The sequence below is a fragment of the Pithys albifrons genome, chromosome 5 (assembly GCF_047495875.1).
Source record: "Pithys albifrons albifrons isolate INPA30051 chromosome 5, PitAlb_v1, whole genome shotgun sequence".
Taxonomy (NCBI): Eukaryota; Metazoa; Chordata; class Aves; order Passeriformes; family Thamnophilidae; genus Pithys; species Pithys albifrons.
The window spans coordinates 25,811,276-25,833,327 of NC_092462.1; the positions used below are offsets into that span (position 1 = coordinate 25,811,276).

At 36.6% G+C, this 22,052-nt stretch overlaps 1 protein-coding gene across 2 annotated transcripts in view; it reads left to right on the plus strand.

Annotated features, from left to right (window-relative positions):
- Positions 1–22,052, plus strand: part of AIMP1 (aminoacyl tRNA synthetase complex interacting multifunctional protein 1) — a 36,668-nt gene that overhangs the window by 6,901 nt on the left and 7,715 nt on the right. For both annotated transcript variants that reach the window (XM_071555968.1, XM_071555967.1), the window contains 4 exons: positions 12,486–12,619; positions 13,333–13,446; positions 15,630–15,788; positions 18,178–18,389. In XM_071555968.1, the coding sequence (XP_071412069.1) occupies positions 12,486–12,619; positions 13,333–13,446; positions 15,630–15,788; positions 18,178–18,389 (619 nt within the window). Of the gene's footprint in view, positions 1–12,485; positions 12,620–13,332; positions 13,447–15,629; positions 15,789–18,177; positions 18,390–22,052 lie in introns of those variants that run through there.

Consider the following 22,052-nt stretch of genomic DNA (forward strand, 5'->3'; position numbering starts at 1 on the left):
CTCTACCTTCAGGACCCTCTCTCGGAAACGATCCATGACTATTGGGTCTGGTTTCTCTCCCAGAGTGTTTCTCAATTACAGTTTAATATGCAGCTTTGTAGTGGATGTTGTTGCAGGGTCTGAAGATAAGTGACCAGATCATTTCAGCAGCTCGTTTGTCCTGGTCTGCTGGGGACTGCCATTCCCAAGGGAGCACAGGGGGTCGCGCAGGGCACGCCGGAGACGCTTTGCTTGGCTTGGGAGCAGCTGCTCTGGAGCGAAGGCCCCAAGTTCACATCTGTACTAGTCCTACTGTAAGGTTTGAAACCTGTGTGAAGGGCTTTGGTAACAGTCATGTGCTAAGAAAGTCACTGTTGCCAGCTAGGATATGGCACTGAATTGTACATCAGGGAAATTAATCTTTTTGGAAGGGTTCAATTTCCCTGCTGCATCACAGTGGGTAAGTAATTTCACATCCAAGTGACCATCTATAAAATAATAGAATCATAGAATTGATGGGTTGGAAAAGACCTCTGAGATCATCGAGTCCAACCCTTGGTCCAAATCCAGTCCATTTCCCAGATCATGGCGCTCAGTGCCACGTCCAATCTCAGTTTAAAAATCTCCAAGGATGGTGAATCCACCACCTCTCTGGGCAGGCCATTCCAATGCCTGATTACTCTCTCTGGAAAGAATTTTTTTCTGATCTTCAACTTAAATTTCCCCTGGTAGAGCTTAAGCCCGTGCCCACTTGTCCTATTGCTGACTGCTTGGGAGAAGAGACCAACCCCCACCTGGCTATAACTTCCCTTCAGGTAGTTATAGACAGTGATGAGGTCACCTCTGAGCCTCCTCTTCTCCAGGCTAAACAACCCCAGCTCCCTCAGCCTCTCCCCATAGGGCTTGTGCTCCAGTCCCTTCACCAGCCTTGTTGCTCTTCTCTGCACCCGCTCCATCACCTCAATATCCTTTCTGAACTGAGGGGCCCAGAACTGAACACAGTACTCAAGGTGTGACCTCACCAATGCAGAGTACAGGGGAAGGATCACTTCCCTGGTCCTGCTGGCCATGCTATTTTTGATCCAGGACAGGATCCCATTGGCCTTCTTGGCCACCTGGGCACACTGTTGGCTCATGTTGAGCTTCCTGTCAATTAGTATTCCAAGGTCCCTTTCTGCCTGGCTGCTCTCCAGCCACTCTGTGCCCATCCCGTAGCGCTGCATGGGGTTGTTGTGGCCAAAGTGCAGGACCCGGCACTTGGCCTTGTTGAACTTCATCCCATTGGAATCAGCCCATCTCTCAAGTCTATCCAGATCCCTCATGATAAGAACTAGGCACAGATCTGGTTTTTTTTCCTTTGCATTTTACTGAAAGCTTACCTGCAAATCAGCACTTTTTGAAGATGTTAAACCAAGATACTCTAATTGAAAATAATTGTTTGAAAATGATTGGTTTTCTAATGAAAGAATTTGGAACACAGCAAAACTCGAATTTAGCTCTATTTGTCTTAAAGCTTCTTTTGTTTCCATAGTTTGAATTCATAGATGAAAAATGGGTATTCCCCAAAAGCTGCTTGGAGGATTCTTCTGTCAGAGGCTGTCAGTCTTAATAGCTGACATCAGCCCCCTCAACGTCTTGAGTGCACAGGGAGTTTGTTTTTGTAATTTTTTATTTCTGCTGCACAGATCTAGTATTAAAAGAGGTGAAAACATTTTCATCCTAGCAGTTTTAAAAGTTGTGAACCTCAAGTGTTCTTGCTACATACAACTATGAAGAAGGATGTGAAATGCAATTACAGAACTGCTTGGTTTTTTTGGTGCCATTAAAAGATACAGTATTGCTGTGCTTCCTCTCAAGCAGTGCTTGAGTATTTATAAAAGATGTGATCCAGAAGGTTACCTAGACTAACATACCACTAATTCAATAATAGTGCTGTTGTACTGGACTGCCCAATGGGCTACTGAGTATCCTTACTTTGAAATTGGGTTATCAGGTGCTCATAAAGCCAGATATTTAGTTACACTGGCATTCTCAACTTAGTTCTTTTCAGTATCAGTGTGTCAAAGTTTTTGTGATAAGTATTGATGGCTATGTAATGTTAAATTAACAGAGGGAAGAAGAAAGTGAGAGCACTGTCCTGTAACAGCTGGAGTTTAAAAAGAGATGTGATAATGGTACTCAAAAAACCCTCTTGATGTTCCGTTTTAATTTAGAATATAGAAAACAACTCGACGAAAAAAAGCCTTTCAAGATCATGCTGTTTGTTTTGGGAAGGTCATTTCTGTGTCAGCTAAATAGCTACACTAGTCAAAAGCTTTTTGTTTGGATGGGGTAAAATAAGCATATAAAATCTGGTTCTCTGTTAATAGGAATTAAATTATTCTCATTTTTAAAAGAAAAATATGTTTTACAAATAAGCAACATTTGCTGTACAGGAAAAAGTGGTGATTTTTTCATACGAAGGGTATCTTTGTGTCAAAATTCATTTTGTTTCAAATCAGTAGAAGATCTGAAATAGCTTTGTAGTACTTACAACCCTTAAGATTGAGGGGAGGGAAAGCTGACATTTTGTTTTCAAACATCCTTCAAATCTTTACTTTGTACTCCTTATGTAAAAATGATTGACAGGTAGTTGCTGTAGAGTCTTTGCTTCAGAAGTTGTTTTCCTGTTGAGAATAATGGAGTCTTCCTCTGCAGAATTGTAGATCTACTGAAAGTTTTTTCTTCAGAGTTCTTTTGTTTTGTCTTCATAAGGGAAAAACATTATGTATATTTCTACCACAGAAATAAAAATTTTTAGTCAAAAAAGTGGATCGTTAACAATACTGAATAGCTGTATCTGTAGATTTTTTTAAGTCAATGAGATGCCAGCTAGGAATTTTAAGTCTTTTCACACTGTATCGGGTGAAAGGAAAGACCTGTGTTTTGAGGGTGATGCCAGGAATATGCAGTGGAAGACGCTGCTGGCATGTGTTTCTGAAGTGACATGTAACTGCTTCTGGCTCTTGCATTAGTTGTTGCCAGCCTACTTCATATATTCATATCTTTATATATAAAACTTCATGTATGCCTTTCATTCCACAGGTGAATAAATAATTTTCTCTACACAGGGTTAGTATCTTTATAGCAAATGGCAACTGTGGGCTCAAAGTGCAGAAAATGCTGCTTTAAGGCTTCATTTGACAGCTTCGTTGCTCCCCATTAAGAGGTATTTGCCATTATTCTTGTGTTGATTACACACAGACACATGCACACAAATATGCACATTTTCAGTTTTTTCTTCAGCTTTTATTTGGCCCTCATAAAGAATACCTAAAGTTTCTGCCTCAGTAAATGCCAGCAGTGGTTAAAGTGTCTGAAGTTAGAGAACAACACTGATTCTTTTGCAGTACATCTGCACGATGTCTGCTGAATGCTCTTGTGAATAAATAATGATTATGCTTAACCTTAGCACTTGCTTTACCTGAGGGGCTAAGTCCTGTTTTCCTTTAGCTGTGCTACAAGATACTACTTTTACAGAAGAAAAGCCAGTATTAATGTAAAAAGGTTAAATTTCAAGATTCTTTTTTAACACAGTTGGACTGTGTAAGATAAGCAGTAGACAGGTTTCAGACATTAAGAATATTATGAATTGAAAGTGAACAGGGTGATCAGATGTGTTCCTGTGAACTACCTAACACCATTGTTTTGCAGACTATTGCTGACATAAAATACATTGTTTAATGGTATTCTTATTCCCAAATTCTTGAAATTTCTACGAAGATTTTTTTAAAGTGTCTTTTTAGTACCTAGGGTTATTATTACAAGAGTTATTGTCTTTATTGTTCTGACAGACTTGAAAAATACCAGATTTTGATGCTTTAAAAATGTATTTTTGTTCTCAACTGAGACTTGTCTTAGGGAGAGGGTATGAACATTTCTTACTTTTTTTACCTTTTAATAACTGCTGTATGTGTTCTAAATTAAGGATGTAGTGTTAATGTTCATTTTACTTCGGATCAAGTTACAAAAATCTAATGAAGTACCTAAGAAACTGTTCTACTTGGCATCAGCAGGTAGATTTCAGTGCTGTTCTGATTCTTCAGTCTTATTTATGAGTAGTTTGCTCTGTTGTTACAACAGTAATCTAAGGCTTTCACTCTGCAGGAAAACCCTAGAGGATGAACCACAGCACAGATTCTTCGAGTTCCTGTGGCATATGCTGACCTTGCAGACTTGTCCAGATGCAGCTGAGTCCTCTTAAATTTCTGAGTTTATAGGCATACATGTGTGTCTGTAATTGTAAAGTCCATCACCTGACAAGGAAGTTTTATGAGGATACTTTGAGGCATAAGTAGCAGATACTTTTTAATATATGTTTGTATTTGTAGATACACACACACACGTATATGTATATACAGTGTTAACCACTGGATATGCTGTGGTTTGGAAATTGAAGCTATAAAATTTACAAACAAACCCAGCAAAACAAAAGAAAAACCAACAACAACAAAAAACCACCACAAAAAACCTGTCAGATTTTTTTATATAAGCATTCTGTTCCAAAGAATTGGATGTATTTTGGATTTGGAAATCAGTCATTAAGGTCAAAGAAATGAGGCAGCATGTTGTGGGTGTTGCATCTTTTTCATCATGGGATTTGTGTGAGAATTCCTTATGCAAGTGGTGATCATTTAGCATCAGATTTTGATAGTATTATTAAAATATTAATGCACTGGGATTCAAAAGATACACACTGCTGAAAAAATACATCAGGCTGTCCAACTGTTTTGGCATCTGAGCTGCTACTTAAATTGCAGACTGTACTACAAAGCACAAACAGATGAACCCCTATGGAACTTCCAGGGGACCTGGCAGATGTACTGGGTGTGTAAACTGTTGAGACTTAAGTCAAGCAGCACATAGAAGTTGCTTTTTTCGAGCCATGTTGGGAGCCATCCGTGTCTATCGAATTACTGGGCAGACTCCTCAGATTAATAAATTACGGCGTAAATTTTGTTACAGACCACGTCCAAATGCTTGACTGCTGCCTTTATTTAACCTGGACAGAACTCCTTAAGGGTAGTCATGCCTCTGCTTTGTTTAGTCCTTGGAGTGTCTGCTTAGAGGTGGGAAAAAGTACAAAGTTGATTCAGAATTGGACTGAGGAAAGCATTAGTAGAAATTTCTCCCTGAATAGACATTTAGTATAAGTTTGCGTCAGGGATGTGAACGCAACTGCAAATACTCTTAACCTTTTGAATTTTACAGCTGCAGTGTGTTAAGATATGATGCAGTTAATTAATATGCTGCGGCCTCTACTGAAGTCTTGAAATGCAAATAGAACAAAATACTAAAATAATTTTTACTTCTGCCTCTCATGTTTCTCTGCCATACAGATCCAAGACATCCATTTTAATGCAAGTCTCTTTTACTCTTGAAGTAAAAGTTTCATGCTTCTACTTTATTATTCTAATATGTCTGTCTTACTTCCTCATTTATTGCTTCTCCACAGATCTGATTTTTGCCTGTCTCGTTAATACTGTGATTTGCTTGTTGCTTGCCCTTTAAGGACAGACTTGTCTGCAGGTTTAAAAATCGTCATTACTAAGTCACTTCTGTTGCCTCAAAATTGGTACCTGTAGATGGGCCTTTTGTTGTATGATGTTCCATCACATGTTTAAAAAATCTCTTTCATGCTGCAGTGTTTTTCAATATGAAGTATTCAGTTTTGTGTGTTTTTACTATTTACAGCCCTTTAAAAAGGGAGGGGTAGGCTCTTAGGACTACTAAAAGACCTGTCTGCAGCTGGGACTGAGCCTGATTTATCTGGCAGTCAGAAGACTTGGACTGTAGTCTCCAGAGCTAGCAAATCATTCCACAGGGGTGACGTTGCTACTTAGATGGACTGTGTTAGACATTCTGGTTGTTTGAAAATCTGCAAAGTGGTTATTCTGACTCTCTCATTGCCAAATGTGTGAGTTGAAATAACATATGGCAGAAATGTACAAGTTTGCCTAATAATTTGCTGCTTGGTAAATCACTTTCAATGCTGCCTACACAGAAGCTTAGATTATGAGTACTTGATAAATTGTATTTAAAAGCAAAAAATAAAAAAAAATCAAGCTGTTCAACTGTTTAAAGTCACAGTCATAGCAATCACATTTGGGGAGAAAGGAAGATAAAAGTTCTGATGTCTCCCTGCAATTATGAGTCTCTAAAGCTGTATTGCCATACTTTACAACACTTTCTTACATTTTAGGCTGTAATTTTATTTTAGTCATATTCAAAAGGGCATTCTTTCTTTAGAAAAATGCAAAGGTAGTAGTTAAAATTTCATTTGATCTTTTATAGTGCCCAAATTTCTACTACCTGGTAGGAGTGCACTGGTCTAGTACTGAGAGTCCAAAATTGGGTTCCATGATGATTCTTTTGAAAATAATTTCTCAATTTTGACTTCTTATACTGCAGTCTATCAATGTTGTTTAGATTTTGAAAAAAATAATACAGTTGTGGTTTGGGGTTTTTTTAATTGGTTTGGGGGTTTTTTTTACCTCTTTGTTTTTTATTTTTGGAGAAGTCACTTTTGTTTCGTCTGAGGGAGATTTTTGTTTGATTTGTTTCTGTTGGGTTTTTGTTGGTTGGTTGGTTGTGATTGAGTAGTCTCAAGCAATGCAAAGATATCTAATGCCTAAGATACCTGTGTTTTCTTTCTCAGCATTATATTGCTTGTTATTGTTACCTTGGCCTTACATATATAGGTTTAAAAGGCACAATTTTTTGAAACCCGTTTATGAACAGCTTCATGTTTTACTTTATTTGGTGATTGAGGAATTACATTTTCCACAGATAAAGCTGTAGCAAATGTGTATTTCTGATAAGTGAATCAGATTCTTCTTTGTCTGTTGAAGCCTAGAAACACTTAATCTTTTAGAATTGTGTTTGCTGAGAGGAATATTTGAGTATAAAAGCCATGGTTGTGTTTTACAGTGTATAATGGGTATAAAACCAATGAAATACCCAACCTTTCATGGTAGTGATAAGTGCATGACACTTACAGAATATACCTGATTTCCAGAATGTCCTTGTAATAGAACTATATCATTGCAAATTTGTAACTAGGTGTCTGCCATTGCCTCCCTAATGATCTTTGCATTAATTAGAGTGAAGTAGTGAAATGATCAAGTCAAAACTAAGATTTGATCTCGAAACTGATCAGTTGTAGCTCTTCTAGGTTTTATTTTTAAATTTTTTTAATATAGTTTAAATTTTGATAGCTTTAGAAACTAGACCTTAAGTTTTTCTACCAAAAATAGGAAATCATCAAATTGGATACTCTAAATCATAGCCAGATATTGACAGCATCACTTCTAGAATACTTTATCAGAAGTTGGGAGAAACCTTTAAGCGAGAATTGATTTTTAAAGTGTGAATCTCAATTCTCTGAGGCAGGAGAAGGTGGATAAGTTGCACCAACAGCCCAGTTACACTGATAGTTTGGCTTAGCCCATGAAAACGTAATTCCAGTCTGTTTTCTTCTGTTTTGATCTGCTAACTACTGTTCCTTACTTTCCAGAATAAAAAGGTGTGATGTGGGATTCTCAAATCTGATTCACAGTATCCTAACAGTTTGTAGAAGTGCAAAACATAGAAAAGCAGAATCTGGCAAACAGCTGGCATATTCTGTTATGTTTATGGGTTTTTGTAAGGCTGTCTGCCAGGAATGACCATACTTGAAAAAGATGCTGAGATAGAAGTGTTTGAACACACTTCTTGCTGAAACAAAGGCATTATTGGTACTTTGTGTCTTTTACAGAAAGTAAAATGCTTTGCTATACAAGTTGGCCACATTCTCATGGAGGAAGAAAGAGTTTAATTTCAGATTTGCTTGAGACTTAAGACCAAAAGCCTAGGAAGAGGAATTACCATTAAATGTTTTTCTCTATTTTAAGTTACTGAACTTTATTTAGCATTGGAGAAATTACCTTTGTGTTGTTGATAATCTTTAGAATGAGCCACTGTTTCTGCTTCATAATGACAAACTCTTAATTTGAACAGGTGTCTCAGTTTAAAAGAAACCAAGATGTCTATCAAGGAAAATGAGGAATCCTTTTGGATTGAGAAGGGGGCCTCTCCTCTAAAACCACCATAACCTTTGAAATTAAGAGATTTTAATCAGAAAATGTAGAGAAAAGGGTAACAATTCTTTGTTACAAATATATGTATGTATAACCAAAAAAACCCAGAGCAGAACAAACAGCAACACCATAACCAAACCTTTCAAACAAATCAAGTCCTGTCATAAATACGGTATAAACATATACCTCATGGAGAATGCTACCTGGGCCAGTTTGTGATTGTTATCTGCTTTTTGTTAAAGATGAGTAGGGTCAGCTTTGCCATAGGAATATTTGAGGGAAGGACAATGATGGGCCAGAGCAGAGCACTGTGCAATGGCAAATTCTGCCTTGGTGTGGTGAGGTGCCAAAGTTTACCCTCCTACTGTGGAAGATTTTATGTGGAAGAGGAAGACAGGAGAAGGAATCACTTGAGGTAATTTTGTTTCATTTTGCATCATTTGAGACAAAACTTGGCATCTTTATATCTCAACTCATGCTCAGGGTGACCAACTGAAACATGTTTGTTATTTGGTTGTGTTGCATTAAGGCCTGTGAGAAAGAAAGAAAAAATAAGATGCCTGTCACCTAAGACAGCAGCATCAAACCTTCCTAAATTGACAGGCTGAAATACAGCTGCATCCCTGTCACAGAAGCACTTGATGAACACATGGAGAACATGCCCATCTCTAAGTTTTACAGGTGGGTCCTACTGACCAGATTAGATCTTGTGCAGTTACTGTTGACATTAGCAAAGCATTCCAAGAAAAAGCTGAGAACTTCGAAGTACTGAGCTTTTTAAAACTTCCAGCTGGAAATAGGAATGCTCAGAGCTATTTATTTTAGCTCTTGGGAAACAGTTGGCTTCCAGTCTCTGTGTTTGGGGGTTGGGGTTTTTTGGGCTTTTTTTGTTTGGTTTGTTTGTGGGGCGTTTGGTTTGGTTTGGGTTTGGAGGTTTTGTTTGTGGTTTTTGGTTTGTTTGTTGGGTTTAATGGTTGCTTTTCCAATAGTGAGAAGTAGTCGGTTCCACTTTGAGACTATGGATAGATTGCAACACTAATTTTTAGACTTTTAAGTTTTGTCTTTAATTTTATGGGGGTGGGAGGGATTGTCTTTTCTTGCTTTTGAAAACAGAGAATATTAATAGTGAAGAGTAAACTACAGCAAGGTTTATATTTTCAGTGCCTTTTGTGTGCTCACTTTTTGATCTGGATATATTCTAAGGTTGAGGCTGATGTTGATAAAGCAGTATATGTAAAACATGTTAAAATTTTGGGGGTTTTGTACAATATATGAAGTCTTGATTTATTATAAAGTTTTTGCTCCTCTGGGGATGCTTCCTCACTACTTGTTTTCAAGCAACAAAGTAGATTAATGCCTGTTTTCTCCTGTGGGCATTGCAGTTGCTTAGAAGACTGCAGGAGGCAGTGCATTCTGTTTAAAGAAGATAGGCAAGTAGAATGGTGAGAAATGAAGCAGCTTTTATGTGCTGATATGTGACCTAATGAATAACTACAGGACTTGGGTCTTTCATTTGAAGACTGAGCTCCAGTGAGTGGAGCAAGTGGGTTTTTGGAGCAGTTCTGAGTGTCCTGCAGGTAACAAAATAATCCTTAGAGGTTTGAGATAAAACAGTTTCCTTTAGTTTAGCTAAGCAACCAGGTACCTTTAGGAGGTTATCCTTTGAAGAAGGTCTGAATGTAGGTACTCTGTACCTGTTTCTCTGCTTTTTGTTTGAAGGGAAAGCAGCTACTTGGGCACAATTGTATGAAGGGACTCCAGTTTCAGTTGACCTTTGGGGCACTTTCTCCAAAACAGGTCAGAATTATCTGTGATGAGATATGCGGCTGGGGTTAAGTTGTATTATTTCAGGTTTTCTTTCCAATTTTTAGTTTGTGTATCACCAGTAAGAGTTAGTTGCTTGAGGATTTTTTTTGTGTGGAGCAGGGGGATGTCAGAGTAACAGAGCAAAGGAAATAGGGGAAAGACAAAAAAATTAGAACTGCAATAATCAAAGGCTGCACTTTTTTCTAAACAAATGTAATGTGTTTTGTATTGTGTAATAAAGGGTGGATCTTACCTTTTTTTCAATGTGTCCTTTTTACAAACAGTTTTATTACTTTGCTGTATGGGTTCCTGTGCTTGTACTGCAGTTGACTTCAGCCTGTTGCCTTTTTATATTAGCCTCGGAAATACCTATGCCTTTGTGTTACTGTTACAATCCTAGCTTTACAGAAATTTATGTGACAAATGGGAAAATGTCTACCCATTGTAATCATGTAACTTTATTTCCAGATCCTCAGTTCATTAGCCAACTTGGCTAAAATCTATAAAATGTACCAATTCTATTCACTTTGAAGTTTTAGTAGCGTTTTTGTTGTTGTTGGCAAAGTTTCCACTGTTAGTATTGTGTTCCCGGGAGAGAATTTGTAGCTTGCAAGAAATCTTACTGGTATGCAGACAGTAATATCCCAGGGTTTGTGTTATGCTGTGTTGTGCCATAATAGTTTTATGTCTGTTTCCATTTGACATCTAAATTAGTAACTTATTGGAATCGCTATTTTCCTTTTTAAAACTCGCTGTTTTCAGTCTGCCCAGGAAAACAAAATTATTTTCTTGTTAGCAGAGATTAATTTGAATATAAAAATTAATTTGGTTGTCCTGGAGAGATGATTTTCTTGCTCTTTACCCCTTGAGAGTTTCTTTGTTTTTGAAAGAAAACTCGATTGTGGGTGACTGGGAGGTGTGAAGGCAGCAATACTCCTACACCTTTAAGGGTAACCGTGTGTATAGAACAGACTTCGATTGCATTACATTGCAAAGAAGGCAGGATATTGGTTCATGCATGACATTTACAGGAGTCAGATGTCCCCGTGCATTTAATTACAGTATTCCTGAATGACTGGAGATTGTTTTCTGTTGGGTTGGTTTTCTGGGTTTTTTTTTTTAGATATGTAGCTCTGGAGAATTGAGTTATTAATAATATAGGATTGGATATAAAATATATGTCGATATTTAGAATGCAGCAAAGGCAGTGTGTCGACACTGGAATGAATGCGATTGTATCTGTTCACCTTTCAGTTATTTCTGAATCTGTTTTGTCTGCAGCATGACATTTGTTGCAAATCCCAACAGGGAATATTTGTACGTTAAAACCAGATTTAGATCATAGTGTTGGAATAATCATGGAATAAAATGGGAAGTTCTCTGCCAGTTTGATATGAGAAAAGGCATTTTTGGACTTGGATAAAGTTGAGGAGCCAATGCATGCATCTGGATTGCCATTTTCTTACCAATTCTTCCTTTTGTTGCAGTTGGTGGGCAAATTCACAGGAATTAAATCACCTCACAGGAATTAAATCACCATTGCTTGTAAAGATCTTCCCACCTGTATCAGTTTTCTTAAGTTACAGATGAGGCAGCTGTTGGTACAGATTCTTTCTTCATTTTGATACTGAGTAGGAGGGTAAAAGCACTATCTGTGGCTGTAACTGTGTTTTATCATTCTGTTGCTACTATTTGAGCTTTTATGTTTAGCCACAAATGTTGCTGAGAAGGAAAGCAGGACAGATGTTGTAGCGTTCAAGAAATAAAGGTCGTACACAAGGCATAGCTAGTTTCTGGAACATGAGAGAAACCCAGTAAAAGGTGAATATCCTAAAAGAAGGTTAGACAGCATTTATTTGTGCTTTTGCCCTTGCTGGGCTTTTGTGTTCCTGCTTCTTTGTTACTTGTGTGCTGGCCCTTCCATTTCAGTGGGTAGAAAATCAGACAATCAAAATCGATGCCAAAATAACTCTGAAGGTATAAACCTGCAATAAAAATGGTCTTGATCTGAGATAACTAAAAATACTCATGAATTCTGCTTAAAAGTAAACCAGCAATAAATTTAAATGTATGCACAACCACAATGTATGAAATATTCAGTATATTCTGAATAAATATATTAGAAAAATTTGGAAATTTTTGTGGAATATTTGGATTTTCTTAGTCTCAATGAAAGTCGGTGTATGCTTAATATATTTTTTTTCAGCTAAAACCAGGATACAGTGTTCTCCTGTCCAATCATTTCCCTTTTATTTCCCTTTTTTCCCCCTGAATATATTAAGACCTTTCTTTCTGAGACGGTAGATTTTGTTGGTTTTATTTTTGTTTCATAAAGGCAGAACATGTTTTCTGCACCTGGGGAAAAAACAGTTTTCTTCCAAAATACTTGAAAGCAACTGTCAAACATCAAATTCCATCAGCGTTTTTGTCTGGGCTTTGCATTTAGGAGGTGGGAGCCCAGCTTGTTCACTTAGCAGATTTTCTTATTCGGCAACTGATTTGACAACTGCTTCACATGGTAAGAGAGAGTAGCGTTACTGCATTAAAAAGTCATTAATTTCAGATTGTCTGTTGTTTGTCCAGGTTTTTAGCCCGTCTTTTGGTAAAGATGGCAGCCAACAATGCAGTGCTGAACAGACTGGAGCAGAAGGGCGCAGAGGCCGATCAAGTTATCGAGTACCTCAAGCAACAAGTTGCTCTGCTCAAGGAAAAAGCCAGTAAGGAATTATCTGTCTTACGATAAACCTGTTAAACAGACAGCAGTAAATGGTCAAAGGAGAAAAGGAAAACATTGGTGCTGTCAGCCTGTGTTTCAAGTTCTCCAAGATAAACCTTGTAATAGAAGCACCACTTCAGTGTCTTGTGGGTTGTGGGGGGTTTTTTTGAAGCTGTTTATTCTGAAATAGAAAGGGAATAGATGAGGAAGGATTAATGACACAGACAGATGATGGAAATTTTATAGGACATGACTCCATTTGAAGGGAGAAAGGGAGCTGGAAGAGTATAAGACTACGCACTATTCTGAATGTGTTAATGCTTTTTCACAGCTATGGGATTCTCTAAAGAGTATCATACCTTCAACTTTGATATTTTGAGCTTAACTGTATCAGTGAATTAAGGTGCTCTGTTTTACAAACATCTTCAAGGTTTTTCTGATAGGTTTCTTGAGATTTTTCTTGTGTTTCTATTTAAGGAACTGAGAAAATAGAACATTGAGGGACAAATTGATCATGCAGGTATTATAAAAATGACTACTTCAACAGCAAATAAGATGATTTCAAAATATTTCTGACTATAAACCCCTTGAAAGTTTTCACTTTTTTGCTGTTTGGCTCACCATGTTTCTCTTGCCTTTAAACCCAAAACCTCTGTTTGCCAAGTGATGCATGTAAGTTACTGAAACCTGTCATGTTTCATGTGTCAACTGTAGTCTTGCAGGCATCTCTCCGTGAAGAGAAAAAGCTCCGTGTAGAAAATGCCAAACTGAAGAAAGAAATTGAAGGTCTGAAGCAGGAGTTGATTCAGGCAGAAATTCGAAATGGAGGTGAGGAAAAATATTCTATTCTCATACAACTTACATGTAGTTAGGACAAAATACTATCAAAACTATCCTAACTCTTCTTGATTTTTATTTCTCTCTGTGTAACTCTATGGCATTTGTCACAAATTCTGGGTTTTCCTGGGTTCCATGCCTCTGCCAAATTACTTAATTCCAACATTTTAATAAGCTGCAAGCCTAACAGGTACTCCGACTGATGACAATGACTCCTTAGATATCTTAGCAATTGCTTAATATCTAACGCTTCTTGATACTTGCAGTATTTAATCTAGCATGACTGAAAAACCACTATGGAAAAATCAAGCCCCAGTGCAAAGTACAGATGGCCAGGGACTTCCCAGAAAAAACTGTGGTAATGTAAAATCAGAAACAATGTGATTTTTAATTTAAGATTCCATGCTTCAGTAAGACCATCCTTCCTTTGGGCTTTTTGTTTCTTTGCAGTCCTCTGTGTAGTTCTGTTCAGCTTGCACCATCATTATATGCTTCATATTAAAAACAGAGAAAAAAAGAAAACTGAAGAGTTTCAGGTGCACTGCATTGTCTTTAAAATGATTTCAAAGAAAAGTCCTTTCTGTCCTCAACAGCTCCTGCTATTTTTACCCTTGCTGTCAGTATTGTAAATAGTTTGAGATGGTATCCAGTGTAGCTAGATGCTAGCATTCAACTGTCCTGAATCTTTTACTGGTAAAACAGCACATTCAGTCTTCAAAAAGATTGACATGTTGTGAATACAGTGAATTATTTTTCTCCTTTGGGCACCAATAAAGCCATTTCATGTACTAAACTAAAGCATTAGTTTATATTTTTCTGTTGTCTGTTAATCTGCAGCAGTTCTTGACAGGTATAGGATATTTCACAGAATCTGTTGTGCTTCAGAGAAGTCTAAGGTATATTGGTCTAAGATGAGAAACGAAATTAATACTTAGCTTGACATGCATCTTCTTTTATTTAGCCAGTTTATCTAAGTGGTAATAGAAAATACCTGAATTTAGGCCTTTCTAAGTAAGTAGATGTATGTTAGATTTGGAAGTACTAAGTAGTTGAGCACAGAAATTAGATAGTCACAGAATATCAAAAGTATCATGAGATTTTTTCCAAAATCTGAGAAACAAAGAGTTTCCACAACTACCAAGCCAGTAGTTGTTGGTGCAACAAATCTCATATTCAAATGATTTAGAAAGTTGTTTATAAGATCGTAATTTATGCAAATCACTTCAGTGTTGAAGAGAGCAGGAATCAACAAACGAAGTGTTTCTTCTTGCATGTCAGACATTTCCTTGAACTACATGTGTGGGCAATGGAGAACTGTGTAATACTGACACTAGAAGGATTTTTCAAACAGTCATTAATCATAGAACAGCCTGGCTTGGAAGGAACCTTGAAAGATCATCTAATCTATTCTTTCCTGGGAAAGGGAGCCTTGATGATACTGTCTAGGGCACCAATGATGCTTATCCAGTGCAGTTATTAAGGTAAAAAGCCTTACTGAGATTCTTGAAGAGCAGACTGTAGGAGAGGTGATTCTTATTCTTCATCTCGTAAGATTTATAGTGAGATGATGTCCAGAATTCTAGATCAGCAGTTTAAAAAGAGCTATGGACAGGTAATGTGGAAAATTTAGAGAAGGAAAGTGAGAAATCAACAGATTATGTTAGGGCTGCAGGTAATTTCTTAGAATGTTACTGTTCAGGCTCAGTTTCTAACTTAATCAGGAAAAAGTGTTGAGGAATCATCTGGATGCAATATAAAAATAGTTTTATGCATAACTTATTTGTGAAATACTCTTCAGTACAACAAGAGCTAGTAGCTATAAACTGAAACTAGCCTAACACAAATTAGAAATAGGGAATCAGTAGCAAAGATAACTAAATGTTGGAATAAACTACAAAAATGGATGGTGTTTGCTTTTATGTTTTTTTGTGTTTAGCACTTTTTCCCATTTAAAAAATACAGTGTCAAATGCTTGGTTCTTAACTGATCATAATAATCATATACAGATTGAGTTCTGAAACATGTTTTGTAATGTGCTTCACTACTCAGGAGTTGTGGTTTAGGTATTTTAAGCAAAATTTTCAATTCTCTCTGCGTTTTCATTTATGTTGGAAACTTAAAAATGTTGGCATTCAAAGTTCTGTTACTCCTAACTTTTGTGATTTTGATTTCAGTAAAGCAAATTGCAGTTCCTCCTGGCACAACCATTTCTACAGGTTCGTTTTCAAATGATGTTCCACAGCCTACAGCAGTTGTATCATCTCCTGGTTCCAAAGATCAAATTAAAGGTGAAGATGAAGAAAAGAAAAAGAAGGAAAAAGTAGAAAAAAAAGGTACTTCACTGTTCTTAGCTGTGATAGGCAGTTAAGGTATTCAATTTATGCAAGTTCTTTTGCATCATTTTGCTTTGTGCACGGGAAAACAGCCTTTAACACAGCTACAGTAGGAAAAGTCATGTGCTAGCTCTTAAATCTTGAAAGTACTTGAAGCTAATGAAGGCTGCCAAGTAAGCTACAGATTCTTCCTTAAGTGGAATCCATGCTAAATGTTGTTTGATGTGACTGAGCTTCCTTATTTTAAAAAAGCAGCAACAACAACAAAAGCATGTCTGTTCTACAGTACTTTTGTGCTAGTGTGTCTTGTAATTTAAACTCATATTACAATCATTCTTCATGCAAATTATTACTGATTTTGCTATGAATAGATTTGTACAGCTTTTCAGAATTTGAATATTATGCTGATAGTGCATTGTATCTCTTATTTTTCTGGTGAGCTGTACATCAACTTATAAGCTATTTTATATTTTTGATGTACTGCACATAATACTGACACATAACACTCCACAGACACAATCTTCCACAGAGCTGTGATTGTAAAAGCAGAGGCCACATTTCATATCAGACAATTAACTGTTTTCTTCAAGTGCTGAGTGGCTGCAGAGCAAGTACTCAGTTGGTAATGATAAAAAAAACTTTCTTATATGTAATGAGGAGAAGTACAATTCAAGTGGCTTAACTATAGAAAAAAAATCTATTTGACTTTTTCCTTTCAGTGACTGTATTTGGAAAAAGGTGAAATACAGCATGAACATTAAATAGTAGCCCTAAACAGGCTATTTCTGTGGAGTTCAGTATCTGTTGTAGGTATTGTATTTCACAATTGAAGTAACCAATATGTAAAAGTTGTTTTTTAGTCTTTGAAATTGATGAAGTGATGGAATATCTCAAAATCCATTGCTTTCTGTCACCTTTCTCATCTGTTTCCTCTCTGGTTATTCTCATATTCTTTGTTCCAGTCCTGCAAACCTCATCTGTGCAACTTCTCTGGATATTGATTCTGGACTGATTCCAACACTGGCCAAAGGAGTGCATTTTTCTCCTTAGCCTATGGCTTTGAAATGGATGTTTCTATGTATCTCTCTATCTCTCCATGTACACGTTTTCTGTGTTCTCTTTTCCTTCTCTCATGACTTCATTTCTCTTCTAAAGAAATTTCATGGAGAACAGTGGCAAGTAATACCAATGTATAGTTAGCAGGTCTTTCAAATGATCTTTGAGAGATTGTATATATTAACTATTATTTTGATTGGGTTTTTTCCCCAGCTTCTCTGCTATTACTATATATATGACTGATTTTATTCCTTTAGTTGTCAATTACATTAAAAACCGCAGTTATAAACACAAGAGCTTTTAATTCATCATGTATTAATTGAATACGAACTGTATTTTGGAAAAGCTATTGCTTGTATTAAAAATACCGCCTTTATTATTATTATTGAATGCATTATTTAATTTCAAGCCTGTCTAGAACAACAATGAATGAATCAAATTGCATCCTGTGTCCACTTTTCATTTTTGGTTCCCTAAAGTAGGGAATTATATACTAATACAAATAAGCTATCTTGGATGAAAGAGTAACAGAATATACTTAATGCACATCTTAGCCATTTCTTCATCTCCCAGAGATTATAGTTTTTGGAGAAATCTTGAATGTCTTCTGAACAGGACAGTCTTAACAAACTGGATGTCACTTCATCTTGAAAGGAACACCTAATTAGGCAGCTGAGTATGGGGAGTGCTGCTTCACTGTTGTTTTACACTATACAGTGTGGATGGGTGATGACCATGGGGTAAAGACTCCGAGTCAGGGGAACCTCATAAGCCATGAACATTTTCACAAACCAGTATATTTGGGAAGTGAAGAATGTTAGCTGGGGTCATCTTCAAAGGCTGCACTGTGGGGCTCAAAGTGCCATTGCAGTGACTTCACAGCTCCTTACTTTGAACAAAGCTGTCAAACACTAGCAACCTGATGACTTGCGATTATCTGGTTTCCCTTTGCAGGTGAAACACGGTGGCAAGGCTTACTGGTAATTATTGATTATTGAAGCAGGACTAGCAAGCTTTTGATGTGACCTTTGGCAGAGTGTTTGTCACTTACATACTTGTTAGCTACACTTAAGTTCAGGATCACTTCACTTTACAAATAAGGAAAATACCTCTGTCCTAAGGTGGTACTTCCTTAAGGTAACAATCTAAATTGAAGCGTGTATGATGATTCACCCCTGGAAACTGGTAATAGAGGTGCTACCTTTTTACTCTTGTGTTTTACACTAAATTTATGTTTAATTCTGAGACTGTAGCTTGCTTGCCCTTACAATAGTCATATACTTTAGTTGTGCTTTTTTAATGTTTGTTTCATGAACAAACCTGTCTTTAATAGGTGAAAAGAAGGAGAAGAAACAGCAGCCAGCTGCTGGAAGTAGTGATGCAAAACCTGTAGATGTTTCTCGTCTGGATCTTCGTGTTGGCTGCATTATTACTGCTGAAAAGCATCCGGATGCAGACACTCTGTATGTTGAACAAGTGGATGTTGGTGAAGCAAGTCCAAGGACCGTTGTCAGTGGTTTAGTGAAACATGTTCCTCTGGAAAAGGTATTGACAAAATTATTTACTGATAGCTTTTCCTTTCCTAAAGTATCTTAAGACCTTCATCTGTTTATAGGGTGTTTTCATTCTGCTAAAAGATTAGTACAGTCGTGAATACAAAAATAAACTGCAAATAGAAGTATAGCTTAATGACATTTATTGGAAAACAGAGAAGTACCCTTACCACAAATGGGTTCCTTTCTGCTTGCAGTGCTTCTGTCCTGGGGTCTTACTCCAATTCCTGTGCCGTTGGTACACAGTGGACTGACAAACCAAACAGATGCAACTCTACCTTTAGGTTTCTGACTATGTAGTAGAGAAAACATAGTAACTTTTTTGCTATGATCCAAACTTTTGAAACCTTTGCCTTCCAATTGTCTTTTATAGCCTGTTGAAATATTTGGCATAAAGTAAAGCAAAGAGCATGTTTGACTTGGCTGGCAACGAGTAGCTTAAACAACAATGAAATACAAAATGCATGTTTTTACTTCCTTGTGCAGAATAGAATCTGTGTCTGGGTTTTTTTAGTTGATACACTTTTCTATGTGACAGACGTGGTTTATGGATGCCTTGTGAACAACCTAAGGCTTCAAGATTAAATTTTCCTTTCACACCTCTTCTAGAGAGTGGGAGGAATTGACTGAAGGCTGCTTCTTAGTTCAAATACAAGCTTGGCATTTAAGACAGTGTTGTGTAGAGCAACTGCAAAATGGATCATGAAGGAATTGATCTTAGTGTGGAAAAGCTACACTTTCTCAAATGTCTTTTCAATCCCTATTCCCTCCCTGTCCCCATGGTAAAACTGCAAATGTAGGAGGCAATTAAAACTGTGATTTTTGTTTTTATGCTACAGAAAGTTATTGAACCTAAAAAAGCCCCCAGTAAAATAACACAGGGGCTACTCTGCACTGATCACCTCATAGTGTCCAGTTACTGATATGCAGTGGGTAAAATTTCAAATTGCTCATTTTTAGCAGTCCACTTTCAAGAAAAGCGTGCAGAAAAAAGCATCTTAAAAGCCTTTCTAAATAGACATACAAATATGAAGTGTCTAGAATGAAATGGCAGTAAAAGTTTTTTCTCTTTAACCTTTTTTCTATTTGGAATAATAATCTGAAATATTCATTAACAGAGAATTAGGGTTCATCCTTGCGTGTTCGTTGAGAACAATTTGTTTGCGTGTCTGGTTTTGGTTTCGGCAAGTCTCTATAAAGACAGTAAATTGTTAGGGGCAAGCTTCCATCTTTTGGTGTTTTTTTGAAGTGTTCAAAAATGTGAAGGCCTGGCATGTGTATGCTGCCATATATTTAAATAAAAATGTATACATCAGATCAAGCACTGTAGCCATAATTCACAAAAAATTCAGCTGTTCATGATTTGAGTGTTTGATGTGGTAATTTTGCAGTGTTTGAGGCTGTAGTATTGGCATCATCTGATTTTACTTTTGGTTAGGAAGCACAGTATGTATCTTCACTAACATTTCAGTATGTAGTACAAGTTATTTATGGGTGTGAAAGTTTATTGCATGCCCACTTTCTATGTGATAGGCTGTATTTTTGTCCACATGGTGGTGAAGCCGTGTCAGAAGTAGCACCCTCAAGTATCTTGTACAGATGTGTCAGCAGTAACGGGGATATGGAAGGATGCTGGCATGATGTGGACTATGCCAATGCCGAGCTCTTTGGGCAGCAGCTGGAGACAACTGGAGAACTTTCTGAAATATCAATAGGAATTGACAGCTTTTCTGCCACTGCATGTGACTTTTTGAGGTGAATCTCTGTGTTCCTAGCATCAATTGTCATTCTTGACATTCAGATAATTCTCAAATGTCACTTTTTCTAACCTGCTGAAATCCCTAATTTAAGAGAACTTCATTGCAGTGATCAGAAGTTAAGAATGCAGGACATGTAGCCTGCACTTAGCAAGAAGAGAAGAGGCCACCATCAGCCTCCAGAAACACTATTCTACAACCATTCCTTGTGAGAGGATACATTACAATTATATATGTTATGAACTATATAGGCTGATTTTTATAGCAATAACTCTTTCATTCCACTTAAATGGCTTGAACTTTTTTTTAACAGATCATTATTTTGTTCACCCAGGGATTAGGGAGTGGTACTGGAATTAGTTTCTTTTCCTTAGATAGATTGGTGATAGTATTCTTTATACATACTCTTGATTTTCTAATTTTCTTAATCTAATCTGCAGGGAAAATGTGTTTCTATAAATCCTAAAGAACAATGACTAAATCATGGTTGTAAACTTATTAACACATTCTGCGTAATGTAAGATGCCTTTCTCTAAGAAAATCATCTTCCTCTGCTTTTGTAGCATTATGCTTCAAGGCTATAGTAAATGCTACTGTTTCTTTTCAGATATGAAGCAAATAGAAATATCTATATGAACAAACTTGTGACTTGTGTTTGCTGGCAAACTTAAGTCATTTAACCTTGTGGGCTGTCTTACCATTTAATTGTGAAATCAGGGAAATCTTGGAATTAGAGCGGTTTTTCAAAAGCATTTGAAGATATTTCCAAGTAGAAGTGATGGAACAATGTGTGTTTGAAATGTTCATAAACACTTGTTTATTTTAGTATAGGAATATTTTCATATAGAATTTTCATGCATTATATATAGACATTTGGGCCATTATGATAGGAGAGAAAGGAATGATGTGGTGCTAGTTTTGTTTTCTGTTAGTTTGATAAAGATGGTGATCTTTATCTCTACGTTAATGCAGTCTGGTTTTGTCAATTGTATAATCTATAATAAAAAAGCAATACTCTGAAGTCTAGATTTTTTTCTCAGTTAATCAAAACTAAAGTTGAATACCAAATGCAGAAATCTTGCTTAATCTTTTATTCCATATAACCATTCACTAATTGTTATTCAGTGCTAAATAATGCTGCAGCTTGCATTTTAGTCACTGACATGTTACAGCTGTTTCTTTTATTTTGGGTTATTTATATCCATAGCAATAACTCTAAAATATGGGCTGTCTTGAAACCTATACAAGTTCAACTTTTTCTTGTAACTGCCTCCTTTTGGTTGCCTATATTTTTGCTTTTTAAAGTGTTCTTTTTGGCAAATATATGATCAAGTGTTTTAAATACTGCATGAGATTTATTAATTATTAATCCTGCAGTTTTGGCTAAAGTTTGTATTTTAATGCACAAAGACCAAAATCAAGAAATATGAAATGTATGGAAATAATGGTCACTAGTAGCACAGGAATTAAGACTTCCTTACTTTATCTCTTTAAAATGTTCAGGGTTTAGTTTTTAATAAGTTAGAAAGTGCGGTTTGTTTTATAGTCTTAAAGTGTGTCAATTTTCTGCAACAAAGTGTATTTGCTCTCATTTACTATTGTAATTTTTGTTTAAATAAAACAACAAAGAGAGAAATCTAGTTTTACAAGTTTTCTATAAAAAATTGGAATATACAGTATATACAACCCTTTGCAGTGTTAAAAAAATTTCAAAGCATTTGTGTTAAATAAGATGAAATTTATGATGTGAGCTCATTATGTAAAACAGCTGTGTGCTTCCAACAGACAGTTTGAAATTTTGCCTATGAGCTAGCCTAATCTGTAGAGTTGTTTTGTTATTAAGTAGAAATTGTTTGATTAATACTGCTATGTTGAAAGTAGGCTGAAGTGGAGATCTA